Genomic DNA, 26,764 nt, shown 5'->3' on the forward strand with positions numbered 1-26,764 from the left:
GGAAAGCTGGTGTGGCTGAGCTCTGGCAGAGTGCAGACACATTCTTAAGCACTGGTGGAGAGGGTGTTAAGTAGTGGGCAGGCAAGACAAGGCCTCACTCCCCTGCTGTCCTTTGGAAAAACGGTGGCCATGGAAGCCCCTGCCTTGGTTTCCTCTCTATTACCTGTGTGCTCTGCAGGCATCCTCTATCTATAGGCTAAGGGATTGTTTTTCTCATCCAGCGTTTTGGAGAGCTGGAAGCTTAGTGAGACAAGAAAAAGCTGGAGTTTACTGCCTTAAACCACATGTATGTATTATTTTAATCATGTGTCCTGAGAGAGGCTGTTTTCATAGGAAATGTTTGTTAAACGCCTTGAAATGTGATGACCTTTCCAGTGTCACAGTAATTGTGTGGTTCCCAGAAGAGCTTTGACAGTGCTAAATTGCAGAAGTGGGTTTTACAACTGGAAGTGAGGAAATTATGCTGGAAGTAAAATAAGAAGTGGAATCAGGCACATAATCATTTTGGATATTGCTGTTCTATTGCTGGTACTTGAAATATAAAAATGCACATTATAATGTTATTGACAGGGAAAAAGCCAGAAAATATCATTGCATAAAACTGTGAGTCAAGACTTCTAATGTGTTTTCCCAGTGTTGCCTACAACTTAATTACACTTGCTCCTGACAGTGTATTGTATCTTCTTATATCTTCTTTATTGCACAGGCATTAATTTAATCAGAGATAATGAATGAAACCTCTGGAATTAATTACAGGTTGTAACAGTTTTGTTACTTTGCTAGAACAGGCAGGAAGACAAAAACATATGGACCCATAAACATTAACTGGCTTTTGCAATCCAGCCATTACAGGAGAAAGACAATGAAGATTAAATTACTTGGAGATGAAGCAGAGAATGTTCAGGCAGTTTCAGTGTTCCTGAAACTCAGCAGTTCTTGGTGTGGAAGACCTTGACTACTACATTTCTGTGACCCTTTCAAAGCAAAAACCACCTTGTGTTTGAATCTATTCAAAAGATCTAATCTTAAGAACTGCTTTTACAGATTCCCAGGATCTGATCTGTCTGGCAGGAGGGGTCTTTGCAGTTCTGTTTCAATGGAGGCATGCTGCCAGGATTCGGGATCTGCGTGTGAGCTACCATGATTTCCCTTCGGGCCCTCTCATCTCTGCCAAACTTGAAGTGGACTTTCTGTGAGTGAGAAGCAAACATGGCTCCATTCCAACAGCACAATATCTGGGAGGGTGTCTGACAGGAAAAAACCTTGCAGAAGAGCCTTTCAAAGCATCTTTAAAAAAATCCCCTCTTGTAGGGGATTTCTTGTGGAGAAAAAAAGTCATTACCTGTGCTTAAAAGGCAGAGGGTATCTTGCTTGGTTGCCTAATTTTTCTGATCACAAAGTTAACATCACAGAGTAACTCCATCATACATGAAATTATTTATCTTATACTATTTCTAAAATGCCTCTAGTCTGGTCCTTGATGTGCTATTCACAGAAAAATACTTTCAGATCAATCTGATTTGCTTAGTAAGCTTAGTACTTAATCTTAACTTCCATTTTTTTAAAAAAGCAAAAAATCCAAACCTCTCATGCTGCATTTAGTGAATCACTTTTTTTAATGCAATAAATACATCATCTTCTTTGTATTTAACACACAGGTTCCTGTAGGCAGCTATTTTGTTCTTTACTTCAGTTGTCACTTCCAGCCGAGCTCCACATATATCACACCAGTGCAGTGTGAGCTCACAAGTCAGCTTTAAACCCTTAATAATTCCCATTGTTCTTGTCTTTTCTCCACTACATCTACATTTTTCAAATACTGAAGTAGTCTGAAATTAATATGATACATCAAGAATGGTCCCATCAGATTTTTGTAGAGGAGAATTATTATCTACCTGGTCTGTGAAGGGGATTTGTCTATTCCATGCAGGAAATATAATCCTATGTTGTGTGGAAAGCCTGGCAGTGTGAGCAGTGGGGTATTTTGGATCTTGAGAGTTCTTTCAAGAGTGAGCCAGCGCCTGGAGCAGCGTGCTGAGGGCTTAGGGCTGCCACTGGGCACTGACCCAATGTGTCACTACATCTCTCCTTTGTCAGGTGTAGGTGGGAGATAAAGTCTTTTCAATATGGTGACTCTGAAGACTTGTAGCTTCATTTCCTCAGCAAAATCCCTTCCCTGCTCTGAGAGTGCTCAGTGGTTTTCAGCCGGGGGGCTGTGGATCTCTGCATTGGCAGATGGCTTCAAGGGGACATGCCACAAAGAAAAGTAAATTTCCTGATGCCTGTTGTCATCTGATCTACAGGAGGCTGAAGCTGCAGTGGAATATTTTTGGGTCTGCAGAACATAAAGGGTTGAAAACAGCAGCTGTTGATTAATCTCTGCGAGGTGTGGGTTTGTTTTTTTGTTTTGTTTTGTTTTTGTTCCCTGAAAGAAGTATGTTTTAGTTATTTTCTCCTAGATGCATTAGCCAATAGTTTGAATTTCCAGTGTTATATTCACTAATGTGTATTATTTCTCTAGCACCCTAAACATTATTTCTCTGTACTAACTGCTGTCTCTATGTCCAAACTCAGGATCATCTCACAGTTTCAGCAACTCTGTCTTGGGAATTGAATCAGGGTTTTTCAGACACTAATAAACATACAAGTTAAAGAATCAAAACTGGACACATGGAAATGATTGGACTGTGCACCTGCAGAATTATAACCAAATTCCAGCAGTCACAATATGACTAAGGGACTAACTTAAAAAACACATTAATAACTTTAAGTTTTCAACTAGTTTAACTAGTTAAAGCCATTCACTACTAAGTCTGACAGGAGTCAGGGAGGGAGCATGGACAGCCTGTTTTTGTGGCAGCCCATATGTGCATCAGCTGCAATCATGCACCTGCAAGCCCTGGAGCCTATCCTGGAGCACTGCACACTCACAGTCTCCCAAGTTTGTTCATGTGTTGCCAGTCCCCTCTGAAGGTTTGGCACCCTCTGCAGAGGGCCAGCCAGGCAGGAGGACAGAGCACCACGGCTGCCTCTTTCCTGCCATCATTCATTTTATGCACAGGAGGAATTTGCCTTCCTTGAGCACCTCAATGACAACCAGAATAAAAATTATATATCTGTTTGATGGATGAAGAAGGTGAAGTCGTGTGAAGTTAAAGGGCATGACTAGTGCTGGGAAGGCAGCCAGTGACAAAGGTAAGAAGGAAAAGCAAAGTTTTCCCTGTGAGTGTTCCCTATGCTGTCCATTTCATGGATGCTCAGGATCCCTGCAGTTTATTCTGGGTATGACTGATGCTCCAACATAATCTGAATGGCAGACTGCCTTGTGCTACTAGTACTGAAATTAAAAAAAGATAGATAGCATCATAAATAACACAAACACAGTCATTTCAGAGTGTGTGCTAAGGGTGCTATAAGGCCAGAAACCTCATTTTCTTTCTGTTCTTTCCTTTCAAATATATCTTTATTTTTTAAAGCTCTTTTTCTTCAGTCTAGTAACCTTAAGTACCTTCAAAAAATGAGTAAGATAGTCCTATCTTTTCTAGATTTTATCAGAGAATAAATGAAAAGGTATATAACTTCTCACAGCACTCTGATTTTTGTCTCATAATCTACTAGATTCCCATCCTCCCTGGTTCTATGTACCTCTCTAGACATCAGCATTTTAAAACTATTGCTTTACAGGAGACTTCGTAAGATCCTCATGTCATCCAAATCCTGTTCAAATACTGGTTGTGAAAATAATCAGTACATTACTGTAGGGCTTTCTTCATGAAATAAACTTACTCTTAGCTGTTGCCAAAGACTGTCTAGTTTTCAGGTAGAAGCTGTGCCTCAGGATGTCAGGGACTGCCACGTGCAATGCCGTATTGGGAAAGAAGTAGATGCATTCAGAAGATGCATTTATTACAGTATATATTACAAAATGCTTTGTTTTACTCTGTCATCCCGAATAAGTTTTCTCTCATCCATCCCCCTTTTGCTTCTCTGAAGCCATTTCTCAGAGATTCATTGCTAATTATCTGCCACCAGTTCTATGTGTTGGAAAAGCTGCTTAAAAAGCATGAGCACTCCCATTTTGATTGAACAGCTGCTGGGCCAACTTGGATGTGGTTCCAAAGCCCATGGCTCTGAAGGAGTACTGTTGGTGGGGCCCAAGAGAAGCTTGTCTCAGGGTGTAAGTAACACAGGCAGGAATGCATGACACTGGATCCTCAACTGCTTTACTCTTTTGCTAACTCTCAAGCTCAAAAGGAAGTCAAAGGTCAGCAACTTGTTTGGTTCTCTTCTAAATTATGTCTCAAATCAGCTGCCAAAAACCCAAGACTGAATGTAAAAAAAGCCCCAAAACCAATAACCGAAATCAATATTTAAGTATCTGCAAAGGGAAGAAATATTCACCATCTCACTTCACTCACTCACTTTCAAGCATTTAAATTTTCAATACTTACATATCTTCGGGATAGTTTTGGGGGCGGGGGAAATCTCTGAGCTATTCTTCTCCTGCAAGAGCATTTAAAGTAATTTCTCCTTAAGTTCTCATTAATTTTTAATACATTATTATGTCGATGTCCATCTTCTCCTTTTGACAGTTTTATTTTTATATCAGACAAAGTGCTTGCTCGCTATTCTATGTATGGAAATGAAGTTGTTGCTTTACACAGAAATTGTAAAGAACACAGATCACACAGTGTTTACCAGATTGCAGCTGAATACAGAATTTTGACTATTAAATGATCCCACTAGCAACTCAGAAGCAGTGCACATGGCCACCTTCCAATTCCCAGCTAATAATTACTGCTGGCTGTGCTGAGTAGCGCACTGCAGCACTGGTACCTTTCAAAAAGCTGGTACACAACTCTTGTAACCATAGGCAGAGGTTGGGGAAGTGAAGCTCAGGTCTTTATCCCTAATTGAAGTTCTCTACTTAGAGGCATCTTGGCTGAAATTTAGGTGTGATTTAACCCACAGTGACTCAGGTCTTTAATCTAGAAGAGAGAGGTTTTGCAGGCTGCTAATTCAGTTGTTGTAAAGTAATTATTCAATATTTGCAGTTAACTGGAAAAGGAATGTGACAGGAAGTAAGTACAGTGGTCATGTTTTAATCATAGAATAATAGAAAGAGTTGTGTTGTGAGGGACCTTAAAAGATCTAGTTCCAGCCCCCTTGCCATGGGCAGGGATACCTATTAGATCGCGTTCAGAGCTCCATCCAACCTATCCTTGAACACTTGCAGGGATGAGGCACCCTCAGCTTCTCTGGGCAACCTGTACTAGTGTCTCACCACCCTCATTAATGACAACCTGTGCTAATAAAAATGTAAAATACAGTGTCAGAGGTTTTGAAACATGACGTGCTGCAGCAGTAACCATTGTGCAGGTTCACAAACGGTCCTGTCAGTAGCTCAACCGCAAGCAGTGACAGATTATTTCTTAAAACGAGAAAAAAACCCGAACTGTAAAATTTAGATTCTGACTTTTTAGTCAGATACGAGGTTTCAAGCATCGGCCTTTAAATACTAAAGCAGCTGCGGGTTCACGCTTTAGGCTTAGCTCTAGAAGGAAACAGGAAGGCAGAGACACCCCCATCCCCCCAAGCTCTCTCCAAGCCCAGGACACCCTTTCCTTCCCGCACTGCTGACGGATCCGCAGGGGGACCCGCGGGGCGCACGCCGGGGTGCGGGGACTGCCCCAGCCGCGGGAGAACACGGCGGGAGCGGCCCGGCTGCGGTCCCGGCGGCACGGCATCCTCCAGGACCCCGCGGTACCGCGGCGGCCCGAGCGGGCTCTGTGTGGGGCTCAGGGCGCCACGGGACCCCCGAAAGGGCGAACCTGGCCCTCTCTCCCTCCGGCCCGAGCGCCCCGCCGTCCCCGCTGACGGTGCGAAGCAGCAGAGCCCCGCCGCACAAAGCCCCCGGCTCCGCGGGAAGGGCGGCCCGTGCCCGGGCTCCTCCCCCGGCCCCTCCCCGGCGGCCGGGCCCGTGCCGAGGGAGCCGGAGCCGGCGCCGCGCAGCCCGCGGGGGGCGATGTGACCCGGGCGGCCGGGTGCGGTGCCGTGCGGGGCAGGCGGGCTCGGAGGGGGCACAGAGCGGGACTTCGAGCCGGGGGAAGATGTGGCTGAAGCCCGAGGAGGTGCTGCTAAAGAACGCCCTCAAGCTGTGGGTCACGCAGAAGAGCAGCGGCTACTTCATCCTGCAGCGGCGTCGGGGCCACGGAGACGGCGGCGGCCGCTTCACGGGTACCTGCGGGCGCGGGGGTCGGCGGGGCGCCAGGCCGGACCGGACCGGGCCGAGTGGCAGATCCCCCCTGCGTCTGCCCCACGGGAACTTGGCCGCGCCGGGGCACCCGCCGGCGGGTCGGGCTGCGGGAAGCGGGAGCGGCCTCTTTGTTCGGGCCGGGCACGGGTGGCCCGGCTCGGCGATAGCGGGGGCGCCGCGGGTCCCCCGCCGCGGGCGGTGCGGAGGCAGCCGCCGGCCGGGAGGTGCGGGCCGCCCCGGCTCCCCTCCAGCTGCCTGGGGAGCAGCTTCGCGTTTCTGTAGCCTTGAGCACCCCTGAAGCCACTTTTATTGTTACTTCCCCGCTCTCCCCTCCCGATGGGTTTCTCGGCGTGACTGAGGGCGGGCGCGGAGCCCGTCAGGAGGCGCGGAGCCGGTGCCTGTGGCCGGAGGATGCGGCCGGGGAGAGCCGCCCGGGGCTGCAGCCCGCGGGGCGCGGCGGAGGTCCCTGGGGCCGGCGTGAGAGGTGCAGGGATGGTGCCGGGACACACAGTGGGATGTGGTACCCGTGCCCCTCCAGGACCGTCCGCGACCTGCCGCTCGCCTCCCCTTTCTGTAACGAGAGCTGTATAAGCACACATAGGACTCCTGGCTTTTGCGCGATACATGACATTACGGGGCGGGGGTTGTGAATTCACTGTTGTGTAAAGTGCATTCTGTCTTATTTTTTGCATTAATTCTGCTCCCGGTTATGGTGGCTGTAGATCGGGCACGTTATATCCATGTGGCGCTCCAGATGCGTGTAGTGAAGGATATGCACGGAGTTATTCACGCTCTACCCTCGCAGCAGTGTGGATCCGTGAATAACTCTGGCGAGAATGAGGTGTTAGGCTGCGCTGACGTTGTAGCGTAGGGAATTCGGGCCAAACTTTTAGTTCAAACACAGCAGCAAATGAATTCAAATAAACAATGCTTTGGAGAAGTAATATCGTTTATCAGTGCAGTTCTTACTGAAAAGCATACGAGGCTGTTTTGAATATTATAAAGTGAGAAGTTTTAATGGTAGCTTATATATGTGAAAAAATTGTCAAATATTTTCAAAATCAGTATTTTCTATAGATTTTAAGAAGCTGCATTACTACATTCGGTATTTATTTTATTAAAATCTTTTTTTTCCTGAACTATTGACCCTTTCCATTTGATAATACTGCTTTCTGCATTGTTGCCTTTTTTAATTGGATCTTATCCTACCTGTCCATAAAGTGCACAAAACTTGAACTGTGGCTTGGTAGATTGCATGCCGTCAATGTATCACTAGTGAAATGGAAGTTTTGCCAGTGAGTTAAAACACTTAACCTCCTATTTTCTTCTGCCCGCCTGTTTGGAAGTCAGGCCGCTCTTTTGTGACAGTAAAGACGATGTGGATTAATTTTCAGAGTTAAAAATAGCCGTTTACAGCTGCTTGATTTTGGTCCAGGACAATCATGAGGTTCAGTTTCACAAATGTTAATGCCTTGTGCCTGAGCTTTTCACTACAGAAATTTGCAAGCTTAAACTAAACAAACTGCTTTTCTCTCTGGTTCAGTTTCAGGTGAATCATTTTGCTGAATCTACAGTGCACAGGCTTGCTCAAATCTCTTTTGGCTGGCAAAGGAAAGCCACTCCTGTCTTGCACATTTTCCAAGGGAACTGTAGGTTCTGACTGTCTCTTAAACCATTTGGAAATGTTTATATTTAAAGGGCTTAGGAATTTGAATCCTAAAACCAAAATGCAGGAGTTACAGAGCATTAGATATGGCTAGGGTTAGATAGTGTAATTTTTTTTTTCAGTTTTTACTTGCAGTGAAGGAAATGGAGATGGGTGCTGAGAAACAGCAAGGCTTTGCTGGTGTGTGTTTGCTTTCAGTGCAAATCTTATCTCCTGATTCTTGCTTTACATGACTGTAGAGACACTCAATTAGTACCTGTCTTTCCCAGACTGGCAGAAGGGCAGTAAAGCTCTGCCACATTTCAGAGTATGATTTACCAAGTGGCAAAGCCAAAAGCTAGAAATTTTTGTCTATTTTACTGGGGAAGCAAAGCTTAAGTGAGAACAATATCCAAATCTCTTTTCCCTTTAATAACTTGATCCCTGGGCAATTGCAGTTACATTTTATGAAAAGGAAGAAGTTTCAAAGAAGTGAAGATTCGGTACATGAGAGCAGGTGCCACAGCAGAAGAGAATCTCAGCTCCTGCAGGGAGGAGGAGGCTGCGTATCCTGAGGCTGTGTTAGACCTGTGTAGGATCTGCAGAACAAAGCTCTGAGAATGTTAGATTTCATACAGGTGTAGATGGAGCAGCTGACCACCTGTGACATGATTTGCTTTCAGCAGGGTGGAAAGGTGTGATGCCTGAGTTGTCCTTGTGCATGTTGCCACAACGTGGTGTTTGCACTGAACCTGTGTGAGGACATCTGTTTTATGGCCCAGTTCTCATATTTGCCTGTCTCTTTCTTCTAGGACTCTTCTTTGTTCTTACCAGGGCATTTTAACTATTAGGTAAGAGTAAGTTAGCACAGCTGGAGGGTGTATTTTATGTGGATTTAATTCCTGAAGAATGCACTGAAGACAGTGTCTTGCACAAAAGTGCTTTTCCCCCATATCTGTGTTTCTTTGTGTACTGTGTTTTTGTCAGACGCTGAGCAGATGTTTGTGAGTGAGACTCTATTTCCTACTGTTATTTAATTTGTGTCCTAGGGCAGTTCCCAAATGCACACTGGGCTTGCAAGCAGAGGGTACAAACAATGATGGGGGTTGTATTTAACTCTTCATTGCTTCACCAGTCTCATTCTGGTTTTTGTCTTTCTTAGGAATATGCTTTTTCAAGTAAATATTTAACTTGCTCCTTTACCTGGATCTCTTCTTGACAGCTCTGCTGGTTAGAGACTTAAAAAGAAAATTGAAAATGTTTAGAAATACTTTAAGAATATTAGTCGTAATTTTTAATTTAATGACTAATTTTAAGTTACAGATTTAAACAATTATTTAGCTCATCAATATCTGTTGATTTTGGGGTTTTCTTTGCCTAATTGGAGAGCACAGAAAAAGATTTGTGATGTAGCCATGATTAACAGATCAGAGTTAGTTGGATTTAATACTTAGTGATGTCTTTGGTACTGAGATTACATATTAATGATAAGCCTGATATGACAGTAGTAAAAATACTGTTAAATGCCTTGTGGTAAATACTGCAAGATGGTTTAGCCTTTAAATGAATCACTACTTCAGTTTTCAGGAATGGATATTGAAACCTTCATGCACCTTCCTGTTTGATTAGTTTTCTGCATTTTGACAGCAACACTGCTTGTTCTGGGATAAGTTGGGAAGGATTTTATCACGAGTGCTGCACTGAGCAGTCTTTCACCCTTCCTAAGCAGTTAGTGCTGCAGTTTTTGTTTACACAGTGCTTCACATTGCACACTCTTAGCATATAAAAACCCACTTAGCAACACTTGTGAATCTTTCCTTTTATAAATAAGATTAAATAAGACCTTAAAATGAACTCTTGTTTCAAGCAGCTTTTTGTCTGGTTGAGATACAGTGTGCTTTAACTTTGCGCTTGAACTAGATCAGTAAAAAATTATGTTTTGTTCTTGTTTTACCCATGTTTGTAATTTAGCTATGATATTTTCCCCTACTCTTCTAGCTTCCATTTTCAGCTCAGGGCACTTTCCAGGCTGGATATAGTTTTGCATTATTTGAAACTTGCAGAGGACTAACATTTTAAAAGGAAATTAATTTATTTTTTAGTTCTTACAAAACTTTTTGGTTCACAACTTTGAATATAATAGACTGGCAGAAAAAACATCTTCTGTATATGAATCTAAGCTTTATTATTGATTTAATAAATATAAACGTGGTAGGCATGGTAAATACATTTCCAAGTTCCATCTTTAATGGAGCTTGGAGGATTTAAATTTTTCTCTTAAATAATTTTTTTGTAGGGCAGTAGCTTTTGAAATCACCTACCAACTACCTCTTGAGTGGAGAACTGTCTAGTTTGTGTGATAAGACCTTTCTTCCTTATTTTCACTTTGCTTGGGTGTTAGTTTTTATAAGGCATACAGAGAAATGGCTACGGATAAGCTCTGGAAAATTTTCCTGGAAATGAAAAATTAAAAGATCTTTTGCTGCTCCTTCATACTCTACTGTCCAAGCAGTCCTGTAATCATTGTCAATAGCTCAGCTTTTAGTGGCCCTGCACATCTCCCAGGGTCTGAAGGAAATAACTTCATAATGGAGTCTATTTCTGGGGAAGGCAGTAAGAGGACCTCAGTGGATGAAGATTGCTGCAGCTCAGATGGGGAATTCATCTAGATTGCCCCTGTTCATTACATTGCAGCAGAAGAGGGTCCAAAATACCTGAAGACTTGGATTTTTACTAGGTAATGCAAATAAGAATCCCCATCCTACTTTTTTTATTTTCTGGAGAGGCAAAAGGTGGAATTAGTAGCCTTTCATATTAAATGAATTATTCATTATCAAAAATCATAATATTAATTATAAAAATATCATAATTAGTCATTATCAAATAGAATCATATTAAAAGGCCTATCCCAATACAGTTTTCAGAAAAGTGTTCCTTTTTGTCTTAATATATGTTCAGGATACCAAAATACGTTAGGCTCAATCTCGGCACAAATGAAAAAACCCCAAACCCAACAGTACACTTTCATTTTAAATTAAGCAGTTTGAGGAGAGGAAGGTGCTACAATACTGATGTTAATAGAGGATATTGGTAATGGTTACTGTCAGTATTCATGGTTTTGTTTCCTTAAGGAACAGCTCTCTGAAGCCTTGCACAGGAGAAGGAGAAATATGCATACTTTATTGAAAGCTTGGACTCTTGTCAAAACATTATCTAGCCTTGCCCACAACTGGAATTCAGATCAGCAGGTTTTTTTTCCCTTTTTTCCTCTCTTTATTTTACTGTAACATTTTTTTAAGGAGAATGCACACTTACAAGTGCTTTCCCAAGAGGATGGCTTCTCCGTTAGTGTTTGGCCAGGAGGCATGAGCTGGAAGGAAGGATAGGAGCAGGGTGCCAAGCTGCCCCCTGCAGAGCTGGGCACCCCAGTTCCTGACCTCTGAGCCCCCTGAGCTGTGTGTGCCACTCTGGCCCCTCTGCTTGCCTTTCTGGGGTGAGTTACCTGCTCCTGAGCACTGCTGTGGTGCTGGGATGGCTGAGGTGAAATGCAGGTGCTTGTGTTGAAATAAATGTTAGCAGTGTGTTAAGTGCCAGTATTAAAGGTGAGGAAATACCTGTGCTTGGAAAGGAGGGGCTGGGTAGTGTCTGCACAGGGACTGACCACCACCTTGTGCAAGACTAATCCAGTAAACCCTGCAGTGGCTTTTTATTTTCATGATGTGGAGGCCAAATGGCACAGAAACAGGCAGGAAAATCCTAGAATGATTTGGGCTGGAAGGACCTGGAACACCATCTAGTTCCAACCCCCCTGGAGCAGGGACTGCTCCCACTAGAGCAGGTTGCTCAGAGCCCCATCCAGCCTGGCCTTCAACACTTCCAGCACAGGGCATCCACAGCTTCTCTGGGCATCCTGATTCAGTGTCTCACCACCCTTGCAGGAAAAAATGTCTTCCGTATAAAATAAATGAACATGTCAGTGATGGGTGAGTTAATGTAGCACTAGTTTGGTCTATTCAGCATTATTTACAGAACCCACCTAAAAAGAGACTTTTTTATATTCCCCTGAGTAGTGGTGCATGTCTGAATAATTTACAGGGCTGCAGCAGCACCTGGTATTTCCCATCTTCTTGTCCATTTTCAGGTGGAAAACAGTTTCAGGTATTTTTACTTGTAACATGAGAACCAAAGCATTTGGCTCAGTGGCCTTCAGGGTTATAAAAATAGGCTTGGCTCGAGCTGGACTGATGGCAGAGGACTGAGATAAGCAGCTGTGAGTGCTTTGCCATGGCAGCATGCCCACCTGGGGAAACAGCCCGTGGGGAAGCTGTGCTGGGGAGAAATAATCGGTGCTCCAGCGTGGGGAGGCCATTTCCACCATTCCAGGAGAGACAGTGCATAATTCATCTCACTTCTTCCTCCTGTGTGGTCTCTCCCTCTGCGTGTGGTGGTCTGACACAAGCACTTAGCATCACATCCAGGGATAGGGGAGTCATGGGGACCATGGGACACAGCTTGAATTCCCCACATTTCTCATATCCACCTTCCCTCCATAGCATGGGGACCTAGGCATAATGATTCAGTATTTTGTTACAATTTGTTTCTACATACCAGGCTGAAAAAAGTCCCAATTAAACAGAAACCAATTTACCCAGTGGCAGTGTTTGATCTGGCAAGGTCTGTGCTGGAAGTAATGCAAGGGCTTGGATGTTGGGTATTTTCCTGGGTGAATAAATACTTGGAGCATTAGGTCTTTGTGCTGAAATCTAATGTTGTCTGTGCTTATCTCTCAGTGTGGTGAGCCCTTATCATTTCAGAGGAAACAGAGCCTTCCTACAGCCGTTGCAGGAGTTCTCCTTCATCCTTTTTCTTATGTACTTACCCAAATAAGTTTTGCAACTCCTTTTTTCTGGTGGTAGAAGTGTAATGAATACTTTTGAATGGGCACTGTATTGGATCTAAACCTGTTTATAGAGTTTTGCAGAATTCAACGAAGACAGTGTGCTTGCATTAAGCTGTTGTTATTAGCAGCTTTGCATAACTGATGGTGTTATTATCCATCAAAAACATGGATTTTAGCATGGCCTGAGTGAAACCAACAACCCACTAAACATGTGAGTTCTGAACTTTTAGAGAAATAAATGATATGAAGGATCTAGAGATGTTCCCAATGATTTATGCTGGGGGCCACCACTGGCCAGCAGTAGCTTCATGACCACTGCCCTGGGCTGTATCCTACCTTGGTGCAGCTCAAAAGCTTCCACCTTAGCCTGGGATGCCCAGGGCTGGCACTCCCTGGGTGAGGATAGAGGCTGCAGGGGTCCTCACTGCATCTCAGCCCTGGGTCTTGCTTTGGGCCACCCATGGGTCATGGTCACAAGTTAGAGCTCCTGCATGGTGGATGGTTGAGGCCTGATGAAAATCAGCTTCATGGTCCTGCCATCCCTCTCTCAGCAAGGACATTGGTCTTAGGGAGAGCTTCTGAGATGCCTTGCAGAGCCAGACAAGCAGTCTGTGCTATTTGGTGCTGTCCCAGGAGTGCTCTTTGGCCAGGCTGAGCTTATCCTGGTTGGTGTGAAAAGCAGCTTTCTGTTCCAGCTGGAGCCCAGGATGGCAGGGCTAGGGAATGGGTACTTCCACGTGTCCCTCCCTGTGTTCTGCCGGGAGATGGGCTGTTCCTTCAGGCAGTTTGCTTGCCTCCCCTAGCATGGCTAATTGCTGCCCACCACGGCTCTTCTGAGACACTAATTGTTTGTAAATCATTGCAGGATGGAGGAAGCTATGTGGAGAAGTGTAATTAGGATTCAGGGTATGAAGTGCTTCTCTGCCTCAAAAAGCCAAGATTAATTCTGCTTTATTGAAGCTGTTCAATTTCACTGTCCTTAAAAAAATCCCCACCTTTATTTTTATGATCATGTGAATTGTTTGATTTTTTTTCTTTTCTCCCAATTCACATGCCTAAACAGCTTAGAGTGATTCTTGCAGCTATTAACTCTCCTTGTAAAACTGCAGCCACTGGGAAGCAGCCTGTTCCTTCCACTTCCTGGAAGAGCTTTCTCCTTTCCAGTAAGAGTACAGCTTTTTTCAGACAACTGGGCTTATTTTTCTTTCTTCCCCCTTCTTTCTCTGGTGCAGCAGATATAGCAAGCAGCAGTGAGCTCCCAAGGATGAATTCGAAGGCATGCTTTTTCCTTCATGGTTTTGCACTGGAGCAATGCTGCTCTGTGACTGTAATTGTAAATACCCCAATTTGCTGGTTTTGTCTTACTAAAATAACCTAGTCTGCCTGAAAAAAAGAGGGTATGAGTACTTAAAACATGGCTTTGGCATGATATGAGTGAGCATAGCCACCAAGTGCTCATTTTCATGTCCCTACAGATCAGTCACTGCAGTCCCTAGAGACCATGTGGTGCCATAATTTTATTGACTTTGGAAGTGCCAGGTTCCTGCAGCTGAGGGAAACCTCAGCTTTGGAGTCCCCGAACATCTTGGCTATCTGGTTTGGGTCCTTGTGTGGTGGTGGTCCTGTGCCTGTTTTTTGGAAGGGCTATATGTGGCAAATACTCTTCAGTCAGGCATTGTTGCACATCTGTCTCAGGTGCAGTGGAAATCTCAAGTGTTTTTTTGGTTTTTTTTTTTTTTTTCAAAGTAGACTTAGAAGAGGAAGGACAGTTTTCTCTCTGCTTCAAACTTCTGCAGCAGTCACTTTGTTTGTACAGTGACTAAAGGTGTTCTCCAGGATGCTGGAGATGCAGGCTGGGCTCTGTCTTCTCTGTCACCCCTTTCATTTTGTAGAGAGGGTGTAAGTGCTTGATTTGGGAAGTTCATGGCTGTGTGGGAACAGGTGCCTCTGTGCATCTGACCCTCTGTTCCCCAGATTTTAAATTTGCCATCAGAATTTCTTACTGACCAATTGCAGATACCACATGTAATTGCTTCTTGGAACTACATTGGCTTTCATTCCCCACTTTGTAATGGATGGATGAGTTCGTGTTAATCAAAAGATCCTGGCTGTGGTGACTAAGTGTCTTACTTAAAAACCAAGGAGAACTGAAAGGGTAACAATGCTGAGTGTTGTGACACCGCAGGCTTCCTTGTCACTTAGATTTAAATCTCCTTTTTTATCTTCTCCCTCTCCTTCTTTCCCCAGTGCCCCTCTTCACTCCCTCCCCCGCCCCCACAAAAAAAAAAAAAATGCAAGCAGTTTTGGTCTTTTCCCTTTTTGTTTTATTTTTTTGGGAAGGGTTTTATTAACTTGTTAGTCCCGGACTCCCAAGTCCCTCTGTCTTGCAGCATGGTTTAGCTGCTGAAGTGGCCACCCCATTTTTGAGAAGTTCTCAAAAATTTCCCTTTAAGGCCTTTCATATATGATGGAGGTAGGTAGAAATCATCTTGCTGTTTGTAGAGGCTATCTTGGACTGCCTCTTGAATATTGTCTTAAAAGGTGAAAATAGCAGATAGTTTTTCAGTTTGAGTTTCTAGTTTGAGTTCAGCTTTACTCACCCTCTGGCCCATGTATTGGAAGTTTAAAATGATTTAAAAAATCCCATATAGATGATTAACAGTGATTGGGGAAAGGAGCCTGCATTCTTTAGTTTGAAAGATATGGAACATTTAGTAGAAGTTGGTGTAAAGTTAACTTAATATAAACATGTTCCTTTTACTACATTAGTTGTGAACATGACACAAGAGACATTGTAAGGCAATCTTTTATCTTTAAATGGGAGGAGAAACCATATCTTTAAAGATGAAGAGTAGTTCACTTTTGATAGTTCATTTGAGAACCTGATCCTTACAGAAATATCCTTGATTAATTTTTTTGTGTGTGAAGAAATGCTCAGCAAATTCATAGTGCATGATGTCCTGTTTGTGTTCTGTGTGGTTACAGGTTGACCTCTGTAAAGGAGAGACTGTACCTACCTGTTGTAGAATTTGAATTGTTTCATGCTAATTTTAAACTTAAATTTATTTCGTCTATTGTATCCAAAGTATGCACATACATTTGATACAAATAGATGTATTTTACTTGAAAGTGTTTTCTTTAGTCAAGCAACCAAATATGCATGAAAGTTGATGTTTCAGTGAAATAAAAACTACCAAATAGAGCATGGGATTTCTAGTGAGTTTTCCAGATATGTTTTATAAATATACTTCTGAAAAATATAGATAGATGTTGCCTCTATCTGAAATCCACCTTCCAGCTAAAGTGTTTAGATTTATTGAGAAGCATATAACTTCAGTAGAAAAGTGTCTTTCCACTTCTCTTTCTTCTCCATATGTGTCAAAAGTATGTATATTACACCAGACATCTGCCTATGAATTTTAGCCTAAAAATATTCCTTCTGCATGAAGAAACTTGCACCTTTTGAGGAACCTGCCACGTTCTGTCAGTGGTCTTTCGTGAGAGGCTTTGTAAACCAATGTCTGCAGCTTTCCATAGTACAGTTACTGTATGGTAAATTGCTTTTCCTGAAATATTTCTGTGTCTTGGGAGGTCAGTAAATGGACAAGAAGCTGGAAAGGTGGCTCATCAAAGGGGAAGAGCTACTCTGAATTTTAAGTTCCTCCCAAAAATCTTGTCTCATATAGGGTGGGAAAAAAAAAAAAAGGGAGTTTTGGGAAGAAAACCAGGGGTTCTCTTTCCCTCTTCTGCTTCTGTTTCCTTTTCATTTTTTGCAATGTTGAATTATAAATGGTTTCACTTTCATCTATGATGTGGAAGAGGTTTGCATCACCCTAACTGAAGGCAAGCTGATACATCAATATGTGAGCCAGAGACTCTTAATGTAATTTATCTTACTAGCCAGATACCCTTCTGTTTTTTAAACAGATTCTGTTTTATAAGAGACCCTTCCATGAAACCAGCTGTTTGGACACGTTATGAGGAAGGTGTTTGCTCACAAACTGGGTATTTTTCATAGCATAAGTTTCAACATCAGTATACTGTTGTTTGTTTCTTCACTCAGGAATCTTTAGGTTGGTTGTTTTTCAATGTTATGATGCAAAAGTTACCCCAAATGAATTATGAGGAAACTTACCCTGGAAAAAAATTTGCCTCTAGTTTTTGTAATTTTCTTGCTACCACAGTTTCAACTAAATTATCATATTGGCCAGGGTGTGTATATTAATGTTGAATCCTTTTCATCCCTCTGCAAATGCACTCTTAGTAATCTCTTTTCTCTGTTCTCTATCTCTGTCAGTCTCTCAGCCAAAAAACAAAGGAGCTCCAAACACGGGGATGGGACCCACTCTTTGTGCTTGCTCAACTTTAGCAGTTTTCTAAAGTGCTCTGATTTTCCTTTGCTCCCCTTGTGACCCCACTGCAGCCCCTCCTGGCAGCGGTGGGGCAGGACAGGACTCCCTGTGGATGGCTCGGGATTTGTGTGTGGGGTTGCTGTTCCCTTGTAAAGCACTGCTAGAGGGGCCAGGCCACCTGGGCTTTATTCTGGCATGTATCCTGATGGCCACGCTCTTTTTCTTCTCTTTGTGTCTTAGTTCTGGCTCCTCTTTGTCATCCTGAGCTAATATTTTAGCTATGAGTAGTTTAGAAAAGGGAGGTGATTATTTCTTTGTACAGTTGAAGGAGGAGTGGGTTTCTTTTTAATAGTTTGTAAGCAAAATGGAAATTGTAAGCAGAAGTAAACAGTGAGAAGAGGAATTGGGTTTTCTGGTCTGTTATTCAGGAAGAGAAAAAGGAATTAATTTTGCACAGGCTAAGAATTAGTAAGGCAAAACTTTGCAGCTACTTCTGTGCTGTCATGTGTTTTTTTTCATGGTTTCTGAAAGGAAAAAAAGATATTTCACAAATCAGATTTTCATTAAGCATTCTCTAGGGATTTTGGTAGCACTTGCTGTTAGTTGACTTTTTTCTATGACTTTAGTGAAATGAAAAAGAATCTTTCTCCTAGGCCTATCATCAATTCTGAAATTTGGAAGTTAAACTCTATTTCTGTTCTCTGCATCATTAAATGCTCTCTTACTGGCTTTAATCCAATGTTTTGAAGACTGCACACTAAAGTTTTCTGCATACTGTTTTCTGTGAACACAGATAATTTGGTACCTTTTATACTAGGATGAGTTTTTATGCTTTTTTCTTGTAGTTATAGGAGAGCATGTAGCAATTTCAGATATTATACATGTCATCAGTCTGCAAATTCAGATCTCCATTTTAAATAGATGGGTGTAATATCTGGTCACATATTTAAGTGAGAAGCACACTGCTGTTGAAGAGTTTTTCACTGAACAGTTTTAAAACATTGCATCCAGCTTCTGCTTGGCTTTGAAAGCATCGTTGATGTTTTGTGTGTGTGCAAGGAGGAAGTATTTAATGTAATTTTCTTTGCTCTCAGGTTATTGATGCTGTTCCATGTGAGCTTCTTACAGCTCCTGGACTCGAAAGTGGTTCGAATGCTGTTTGGTTGTGTTATGCTCAAATTAATTAGCTGTCATTTGTTATCCAAGTGAGAAGGCAATTAGGACTTTGTAGGTCTCTATTATTTCCATTAATCACTTGGGTGATGGACTGGAGAATGCTATATTTAAAACAGTATGTGGTGCCAAGAGCTGGCAAACCTTTTGGAGATGGAGATTAGTTCCTTTTGTGTTGGGTTAATGGTGAAGAAACAAAAATACTACAGGTTTAAAAAGTTACAAAGCGAAAAAAAGTATTACGGAAAACTTCCTAGATACTGTAGGGATAAAACAAACATGGTAAAGCTGTTCCTCACTCTCTGCCACCCCTCTCCTTAGGAGATTGTGTCTCTGCAGAATGCTTGGGAAAATTGAGTATAAAGCTGCCCTGAATTGCTATTTGTAGGCACCATAAACCAATTTTGCGTTACTTTAATATGCCAGCTTGCATATGCAAATCATGACATTCAGATAACTTTTTCATGGATAGCTTGGTTTTACCTGCTCAGAGGAATGGATAGCAAGAAACTCCAGGAACTCCAGGTATCCTCTAGACTGGAAAGTCATTTTGGGGTCAGCAATTGCTGCAGCTCTTCAAAATGAATTTGTCTGTACTGAAATCAAGTGGTGATTTGCAGTGGAATACTTCTGCAAGCTTTCTTGGATACAGTGGTAGGGGTGCAAGATACAGGAGGTGATCTTCCCTTCTGCCAGTGGCTGAGCCTTCAGTAGCAGTGAGCATCAGGTCCAGTTGAGCGTCATTCTTGAAGATAAGCTGGAGAGATTCCAGTGTAAGTTCAAGAGCAGTGAGCTGTTTGAAAAACATGACCAAAAAGGAATAGATGAGATGATTTGGATTTCTTTAGAAATAGAGAGAAATCATTAAACCATGATAATTTTTGTTATGTTGAACATTAGTATCAGAAGTGCCTGTGGCCAGTTACTCTGCACGTTCCAGGGAGCAAGATTAATTTCCAGCAGGAAAGTTTAAGATTGTAGTAGTTGACTTGTTTGTTTAGGGCAGGGTTATTTGTTAGGGTTTTTGTTTGGTTTTGTTTTGTATTTTGTTTGGTTGGTTTTTGTCATTTTGTTTGTTTGTTTGGTTTGGTTTTTGTGTTTTTTTTTTTTTTTCTTTGGTAAGAATATTTAATAAAAATAGTGGAAGAGGCTACCTGGAGAAATTGTTGCATCTCGATTGTGGTGGGTTTTGAAGAACAGGTTAGACAAACACCACTTAGAGCATAGGTGTATTTATCCAACTTCGGAGCAGGGCTGGAACAGTAACTTCTTAAGATGCCCTCAGGTCTTTCCACTTTAGTTATGTGGTTATATTCATATATATGAGGCAAAACCAGAAATGCAGATAATTCTATATGCTTTTGATCTTCTAATCTGGTTTGCCTTTTGCCTTCTGAGCACCTTAAATTAGAAGATAAAACTGGGGAAGAATCGTTATCGTTACATTCTGTATTTTAGTTTTATGGCTGTAACTGTGAAACAGCTTGCAGGCTACAGAAGTAAGAACTGGCATTAATCCTCTTTTCCCCTTTTTTTCTTGGCAGGTCGCTTGGTTGGTGCCCTGGACGCCGTGTTAGACTCCAATGCCCGCGTTGCTCCATTTCGAATTTTACTCCAAGTTCCAGGCTCTCAGGTTTACTCTGCCATTGCATGTGGTGAGTTATTGAATGGATCAGAAGTTTACTGGGCCATAGCTATTGGTGAGTCACAGACGGAAAACCCCAAACTGATTCTGAGCATGGTCAGTGTCTGCATGCCCAGGAAGCTCAAGGTAACCCCAGCTAGCTGTGTGTGTGTGGAAAGCTTGTTTAACAACCTAATTAACCTCTGGTTAAAATCACTGAAAAAGTGTTGCCTAGGAACATTAAGTTTCAATGGAAAACTTGTTTAGCTGAGGGTGGTTTGCTGCTTTAATTTTCTCTGCTGCAAAGTAGTGTGGTTCTGTTCCTATGCGTATCTTTTCCTACAGTAGTGGTCGTCCCTTACAGCAAGAAGCTACTTAGTCTAGGCTTTCACCAGCCTAGTCTTTCACTTGCTTACTGTGAAATGTCTTCACACACTTTGCTATAATGAAATATAACTGGAACATTTGGAAGATTTAGGAGATGAAGTTGTTGGAGAGGGAGAGAATGTCAAATTGCTGATCTGTTACGCACTAATCCCTTTTGCAATGTTTCTGCAACTTCTGAAAGTCAAGCTCATCTTCAGGAACGTGATATTAACATGAATTGCAGCCTTGCCATGACCCAGTAAAAGCCATCTGAAGTTCCATTCATCCCACTGTTGCTTGGCCAGTGTGTAGGACTGTTCTTTTCTCTTCTGCTCCCATCTAAAAAATCCTAGCACTGAAATTTACAGCAGTTTTCTTTTCAGAATGGTTCAAAGCTGTGGCTGGGGAGCATTAGGAAGCATCTCTTTAATGAAAGGATGGCCAGATGCTGGAACAGGATTCCTTCTGAGAGGTGGCTGTTGTCCCACCAGACCTGCCAGTGTTTAAGAGGCATTTGGACAATGTCCTTATTAACTTCAGCTTTTGGTCTGTCCTGAAGCGGTCAGGCAGTTGGACTAGATGATTCCCAGCATTTCAAAGAAAACAAGAAGAGCTTCTTGAAATGCATCAATAACAAAAGGAAAACAAAGAATAATGTGGGCCTGTTACTAAATGAACAGATTGCCCAGAGTGGTTGTGGCGTGTCCCTTACTGGGGACTTCCAAGAGCCATTTGGAAACAATCTTGTGCAATGTGTTCTGGGATAACCTTGCTTGACCAGGGAGGTTGAACCTCATGACCCATTGGGGTCCTTTCCAAACTTTCCCCTTCTGTAATTGCTGTAGATCCCTTCCAAGTGACAATATGCTATCCTGTTCTGTTCTTTCTTATACAGATCAAGCCATGAAATAGTTAGGTAATGTAAATATTGATATGTCATTGATACTGTTTGACATAGTAGTCCCTTAAGTGGAAGAGTCATAAGTTTATATATTCACTCTAACCCTTTCCTCTCTACATGCTCATCCAGCAATTTTTCCTTGGTTCAGCAGAGATTCCTCTGCATGTTCCCCATTAATACTGGGAATTTTTCCCTGGGCCAGATGTGTGTGTGAAGAAGCTTGCATAAAGTCCATTTGGGCTATTTTTGTTTTGGCTAGGTTTTCTTTGTTTTACAATTGCTCTGTGCTTTCTATCCCTCCTCCCCTCCTTTTTGTATTTAAGTAATGCCCTCTCATGGAGAAATTTAAGAGCTTCATGCTGGTACAGTCCTGTGATGAAACCAGGTAGCTTTCACTGGAAAAGCTTTCATGGCTTCTTGGTTATTTGAACATATGCAATGCTACTCTCTGGGGGCAGATCCTTGCCCCACCCACACTCTTACTGCACACAGAAGTTGGTGTGATTTTTTGATTTTGGTTTTTTATTTTTTGAAGGAACTACAAATGACAAACTTGCTCTGTTGGAATGGATGAGGATTTTGCTGAGACAAACTTACATGAGTAATGTTCTCTAAAATTCTCTTTGGCTCTTCTGAATGGATGCTCATCCCTGAGAAAATGAGATTTATAGTAATAGAGCGGAAAGCAGAGGGGTCTGTTTTGTGCGCTACATGGGTAGAACATGCACAGTTGCCAGAGCTGCACAGAACTAAACCATGGAGCAGAAGCTGTTTGTGAATAATATTGCTGCTGTGAAACCCTGACATGAGTGTCCAGGGGAGAGCTGGCAATGGGAGGCAGAGGAGCATCACCCCAGCCCCTTCCTGGAAAGCTGGAGAAGGACATTCCCCACACAGAAGTGACCAGTTCCTGCTGCTGTACAGTGAGGGCAAGGAGCAGTTCCAGGAACTCCTTCCAGTCTCTCCTCTGCAGTGGAACTTAATTGTGGACAGCCATCATGTCATCAGGCAGTTAATTAAAATGACATTTTGCATTGTATGTTGGCAGCCCTCTGTTCCAGGAGCTGTAGGTTTAAATGATAATATATGCATAAGGGTCAGGTCTGTTACAGACATTTGCAAATCTCAGAGGGGTGCTAGGAAATCTGATCCCTGCACGGCTGTTCTGGCAGAGATGTTTTAATCCAGATGGTTAATCGTGTTATACCAGTACAGGAAAAAAAAAAGTCTAACCTCACCCCTTGTGTAGAGCCACTTGAATTTTCCTTTCAGAAGGCTCATGGGCAAAAAAGAAACTCAAGGCTCAGTCAAGCAAAGTTGGTTTTAGGAGAGGGAGAGCAAAGGATTTGGTGAGAAGTGGGTTTAAAGAAAAGATTCTGAGGAATGAGGCAGTGGTTTGCCAAAACACTTGACATGAGCAGATGAAGAAGGTGGTAAAAGGTGGAATGAAATTCTGTGCCGAACATCAGCACAAGAAGAGGAAATAAGAGATTGGCAGTGCTTGGGTCAAATCACAGAACAACTTTAAACTATGAAATAGAGATTATAAATAAAGAAGGGACTCAAAAAATTGAGTTGGCCTGACCAAATGAAAGGGCCAAAATGATCTTTTGATATTTGAGCAGAAATCCTGGGGCAGGCAGGAGATACTGCAGGAGTCCCTGTGGAGTATAGCTGCTGCCTGGGCTCAGAACAGTCCCAGCAGTGGGGATGCTACTATGAAAGGGATCTTGCTCTCAGCTTATTTCACAAGAGGCAGCCTGACAGCTTGCCCATACACTTGGTACCTTGTAGGTTACTCAGAAATAAAAAGTCAACTCAGTATTTGCTTTGTGCAGCCATTTCAATATAAAATTACTGTTATTTCTGGTGTTCTTAAGCATTTATATAATTTGTTTTCTTGACCTAAAGGGCTTTTAAGTGTCTCTAATTGTATGATTTTTTAATTTAAATTTAACCTTGATTAATGATATTTAAGAAGTTCCATTACAAGACCTTCCTGTCAGGGAAGTTAAAGCATGGAAGGTTTCCCTGCCAGCTGGCATTCTGCATGGAAAACAGAGCAGAGGGAAATGGAAAATCCTCACCTAAATTTAGTATTTTTTGTTGTTGTGAGGCAACATGATGCATCACTAATGTACACACAAAATAAATCTTGAGATAATGGGTCTTCTATTTGAGATTAATTTTATTATTATATTCATGTGTGATTTGTATTTCTCTTACATACAGCTATTTCTCTTCTTTCTTCCACAAGCAAGGCACTTAGAGAAGCGCCTATTACTGCCTTTACTTTTTTACCTATAATGTCTAATTACTGACCAGTAGGATCTGGAGGGCTCAGATTTTCCCATGTTGGCCCTGTATGGTGCCCATCTTGCTATGACTTTTCTGTCCTTGTGTCATGCAGAGACAATTCAGTTTCAAGCAGAAGGAGCCAAAGCAGATCAGTAATGAGGGAAATATTATTTCTGGAGTTAGTGTGAACAGATTAGATTTAAAGAACCAGCAAACCCCTCAGGTGTTTAGAGAAAGAGGCTTTAAAGATTTGAAAAGCTGTATTAGTCAGAGATTGCTGTTTGCTTTATTTCTTCCCCAAACTGTAGAAATGTTCTCTTGTAGAACCTTTAGGTGCTGCTGAACCAAACTCTTTTTTAGGTACTTCATTTATTGTGGAGGGGCTTGTATTCCTCTCAAAGGGTGTGCATGTGTTTGTGTGTGGGGTGTGTGTGTGCATGTGTGTATTGAGGGAGGGAGAGAGGAAGATCAGGGACTTCTGGGAACAGGGCATAAATCAAGTGGCCACTTAGAGAATGTCATGCTAGAATAAGCTGCAGTCTGGCAGCTCAGGATGAAGTTTTGATGTTTTTTCTGCTTTGACTTTTAGTGCAGCATTTGCTGGCTGAGAGCATTTGAGAAGATAAAACTAAAAGCCCTAAAACTAATTCTCTAAAACAATGAGGGTTTTGTTTTTCTCTAAGTATGCTGCTATGAATGAGACCTTTTTGACCTGTTTGCTACTAAGAATTCTGAGACTGAAAGTTCAATTTCTCCAAATGAATTTATGAAATAGTGCATTTTATTACTTTTTTCCTCCCTTCCTTTCAATTTTATATTGCAGGATTAGTTTTAATATACTATTTTTTGCTTTTCTAGGTGCCACTGCAGAGGAAATAAATCAGCACTGGGAATGGCTGGAACAAAACTTGCTCCATACTTTGTCTGTGTTTGACAATAAAGAAGATATTGTTAGTTTTGTCAAAGGGAAAGTCAAGGTAAGGAAACTGTCTCACTTGCACCCTCCCCTGTCCAATTACATGTGATTTATTAGAAGAATGTCATGAAGCTGTTGTCAGTCATCCTTGGTTTTGACCAAATAAACATGACTTGTTTTCTATGTGGCTCTTGCACCTGATGTGGCCAGCACATGATGCTGCTGGCTCACCACAGGGTTGGAGAAATGAGCATCCTGTTGGAAGGTTAAAGAATTTTAAAAGGAAAGGAATTTTGTGACCATAAATCAGATTTAAAAAAAAACAATGGCATGTGGGGAGTAACTTAGAAAGCCTGGAGTCCTGAACTCTGCTTTTAATGAAATAAAAACTCTAAGAGGAGCTTGGTGATGTCTGGGTGGGAGCGTGGGTTCACTGGTGGCTGCTGTACCTCAGGTCCTGCTACAAGCTTTTTCTTGCTAAGAGTTTTAATGGGATGCTCTTCCCTCCATAGCCTCTTTTTCAGTTTGGAAATTTTGTAGGAACATAATGTATTTGTTGAATTTCAGCCTTGCTGCTGTGAGCTCTGTGGGCTCTGAATCTGGGGAAGAAGAGGACAAAACCAAAACTTCACTGTACAAATCCTAGTTTTTTCCTGCTTTCTTTAAAAAAAAGGCATATTGTCTTAAGTGCACTGAAACACCAAATACAGTTAATCTCTCTTGATAACACAGTGACAGCCTGTTACCTAGCAGAATACATATCTAAAATTCTTCAGGTTTCATTAGTTAATGTTAAATCCAGATGTTGGACTCTTGCACCTGCTGAAGACTTTTAGCATGTTAGGATTGCTTGGTAACTACAAACTAATAGCAGGTGCTGTAACATATGGATTATTTGTCTGCCTGGTGCAATGCATACTTTGTTGTAATACCACTATTAAAAATCTGAAATCTTAATTACATTTATGTAGATGTTCTTGAAATGGTGTTTGTAATGGTTCCAAGCATGTCTCAAGTTGTTGACACATCTGACTGCTTTGCTTCTTCATAGGTAAATAGTACTGGTCAGGAGCCACAACTGTTACTCTATTTTTACTCTGTGTATACAAAATAAGAGCACTCATAAGCCATAGTGAAAGTGCAGAGATACAGTTCTGCCAGACTTGTTGAAAAAACTATGAATAAGGTAAAGAAGGCCCCAGAAGTCTTGCTTTGGGAGCATTCAAGATGTGTGAGAGATGCAAGCGCCAGAGAAATTTCTCCGTTTGTGAAAACTGCAAATTGACTGGAATTTCTTTGTAATAAAGTGTTGCATTATTAGAATTTGAATGGGCAGCTTGTAGCAGCTTGCCTGAGTGTGCCATAGCTTTATGCTGACATATGGTCTTGTTCTGGGCTCAGGCACTGATTGCAGAGGAAACGAGCAGCAAACTCGCTGAGCAGGAGGAGGACCCCGAGAAGTTCCGAGAAGCCCTGGTGAAATTTGAATCCAGATTTAATTTTCCTGAAGCAGAGAAGTTGATCACCTATTATTCCTGTTGCTGTTGGAAAGGAAAAGTTCCTCGGCAAGGCTGGCTTTATTTGAGCATCAATCATCTCTGTTTTTATTCCTTCTTCCTGGGCAAAGAATGTAAGTGTAAATGCATAAGGAATCTTATGCTGGGGAGAAATATAAATACATTTAAAAGCAAGAATAGCCAGGGTTCTCATGAAAAGCCTAGCTGACCTCTGAAGTTTAGTTTCTGAGTTTTTAGTTATTGGGTGAAAAATCCTGTTTAAATAAATTTTCACTTCAGCCCTTGTGTTTTAATATGAATCCAGTAATTAAAATAACACTGCAAGAGCACACAGACATAGTTGTTACCTGTTTTTTCTTTTTGCCATGGTGAAGCAACCTTAAGATGTAGCGGACCTCCTACAAGTTCTAAAATGAGGAGTTTTAGTGCTGAAAATGGTGAGTAAGGATGGGTCCCTCCCACAGGTAGGAGAGCAGAGTCACCAGATTGCAGCAGGGTGGTAGGGGAGGGGCTCCTGGGGCCAGGGGTGCCTGAGTCAAGCTGCCTGCCTGAAGAAATCCCAGGACAAATAGAAGGAATGTGTCCTGGAGAACCAGGTGAAAATTCAGAGCTTTTAAGCAAGAACAACAGCAATTTAGGGATTTGTTTGTGTTTCTGAATAGCAGTGCAGTAAGGTCAAAAGAGGCATATCCTGAGGCTTTTTGGCCCTTCAGATGGTTCAGCAAGTTCTGAGGATTTAGTTGTGGTGTTCTTCTACAGAGAAAGAACTGTGAGAATGGAAAGCCTGACAGAAGAGATATTAGAAAGTAAAAATAA

At 42.2% G+C, this 26,764-nt stretch overlaps 1 protein-coding gene across 3 annotated transcripts in view; it reads left to right on the forward strand.

The window, feature by feature from the left end:
- The first annotated feature begins 6,110 nt into the window (after positions 1-6,110).
- The window catches only part of TBC1D8 (TBC1 domain family member 8), a 50,083-nt gene continuing 29,429 nt past the window's right edge, over positions 6,111-26,764 (forward strand). For all 3 annotated transcript variants that reach the window (XM_058044410.1, XM_058044418.1, XM_058044426.1), the window contains exons 1-4: positions 6,111-6,237; positions 19,871-19,981; positions 24,374-24,492; positions 25,833-26,061. In XM_058044410.1, coding sequence (XP_057900393.1) covers positions 6,111-6,237; positions 19,871-19,981; positions 24,374-24,492; positions 25,833-26,061 — 586 coding nt within the window. The remainder of the gene's footprint in view (positions 6,238-19,870; positions 19,982-24,373; positions 24,493-25,832; positions 26,062-26,764) is intronic.

Source organism: Melospiza georgiana, chromosome 2 (assembly GCF_028018845.1).
Source record: "Melospiza georgiana isolate bMelGeo1 chromosome 2, bMelGeo1.pri, whole genome shotgun sequence".
NCBI classification, from domain to species: domain Eukaryota; kingdom Metazoa; phylum Chordata; class Aves; order Passeriformes; family Passerellidae; genus Melospiza; species Melospiza georgiana.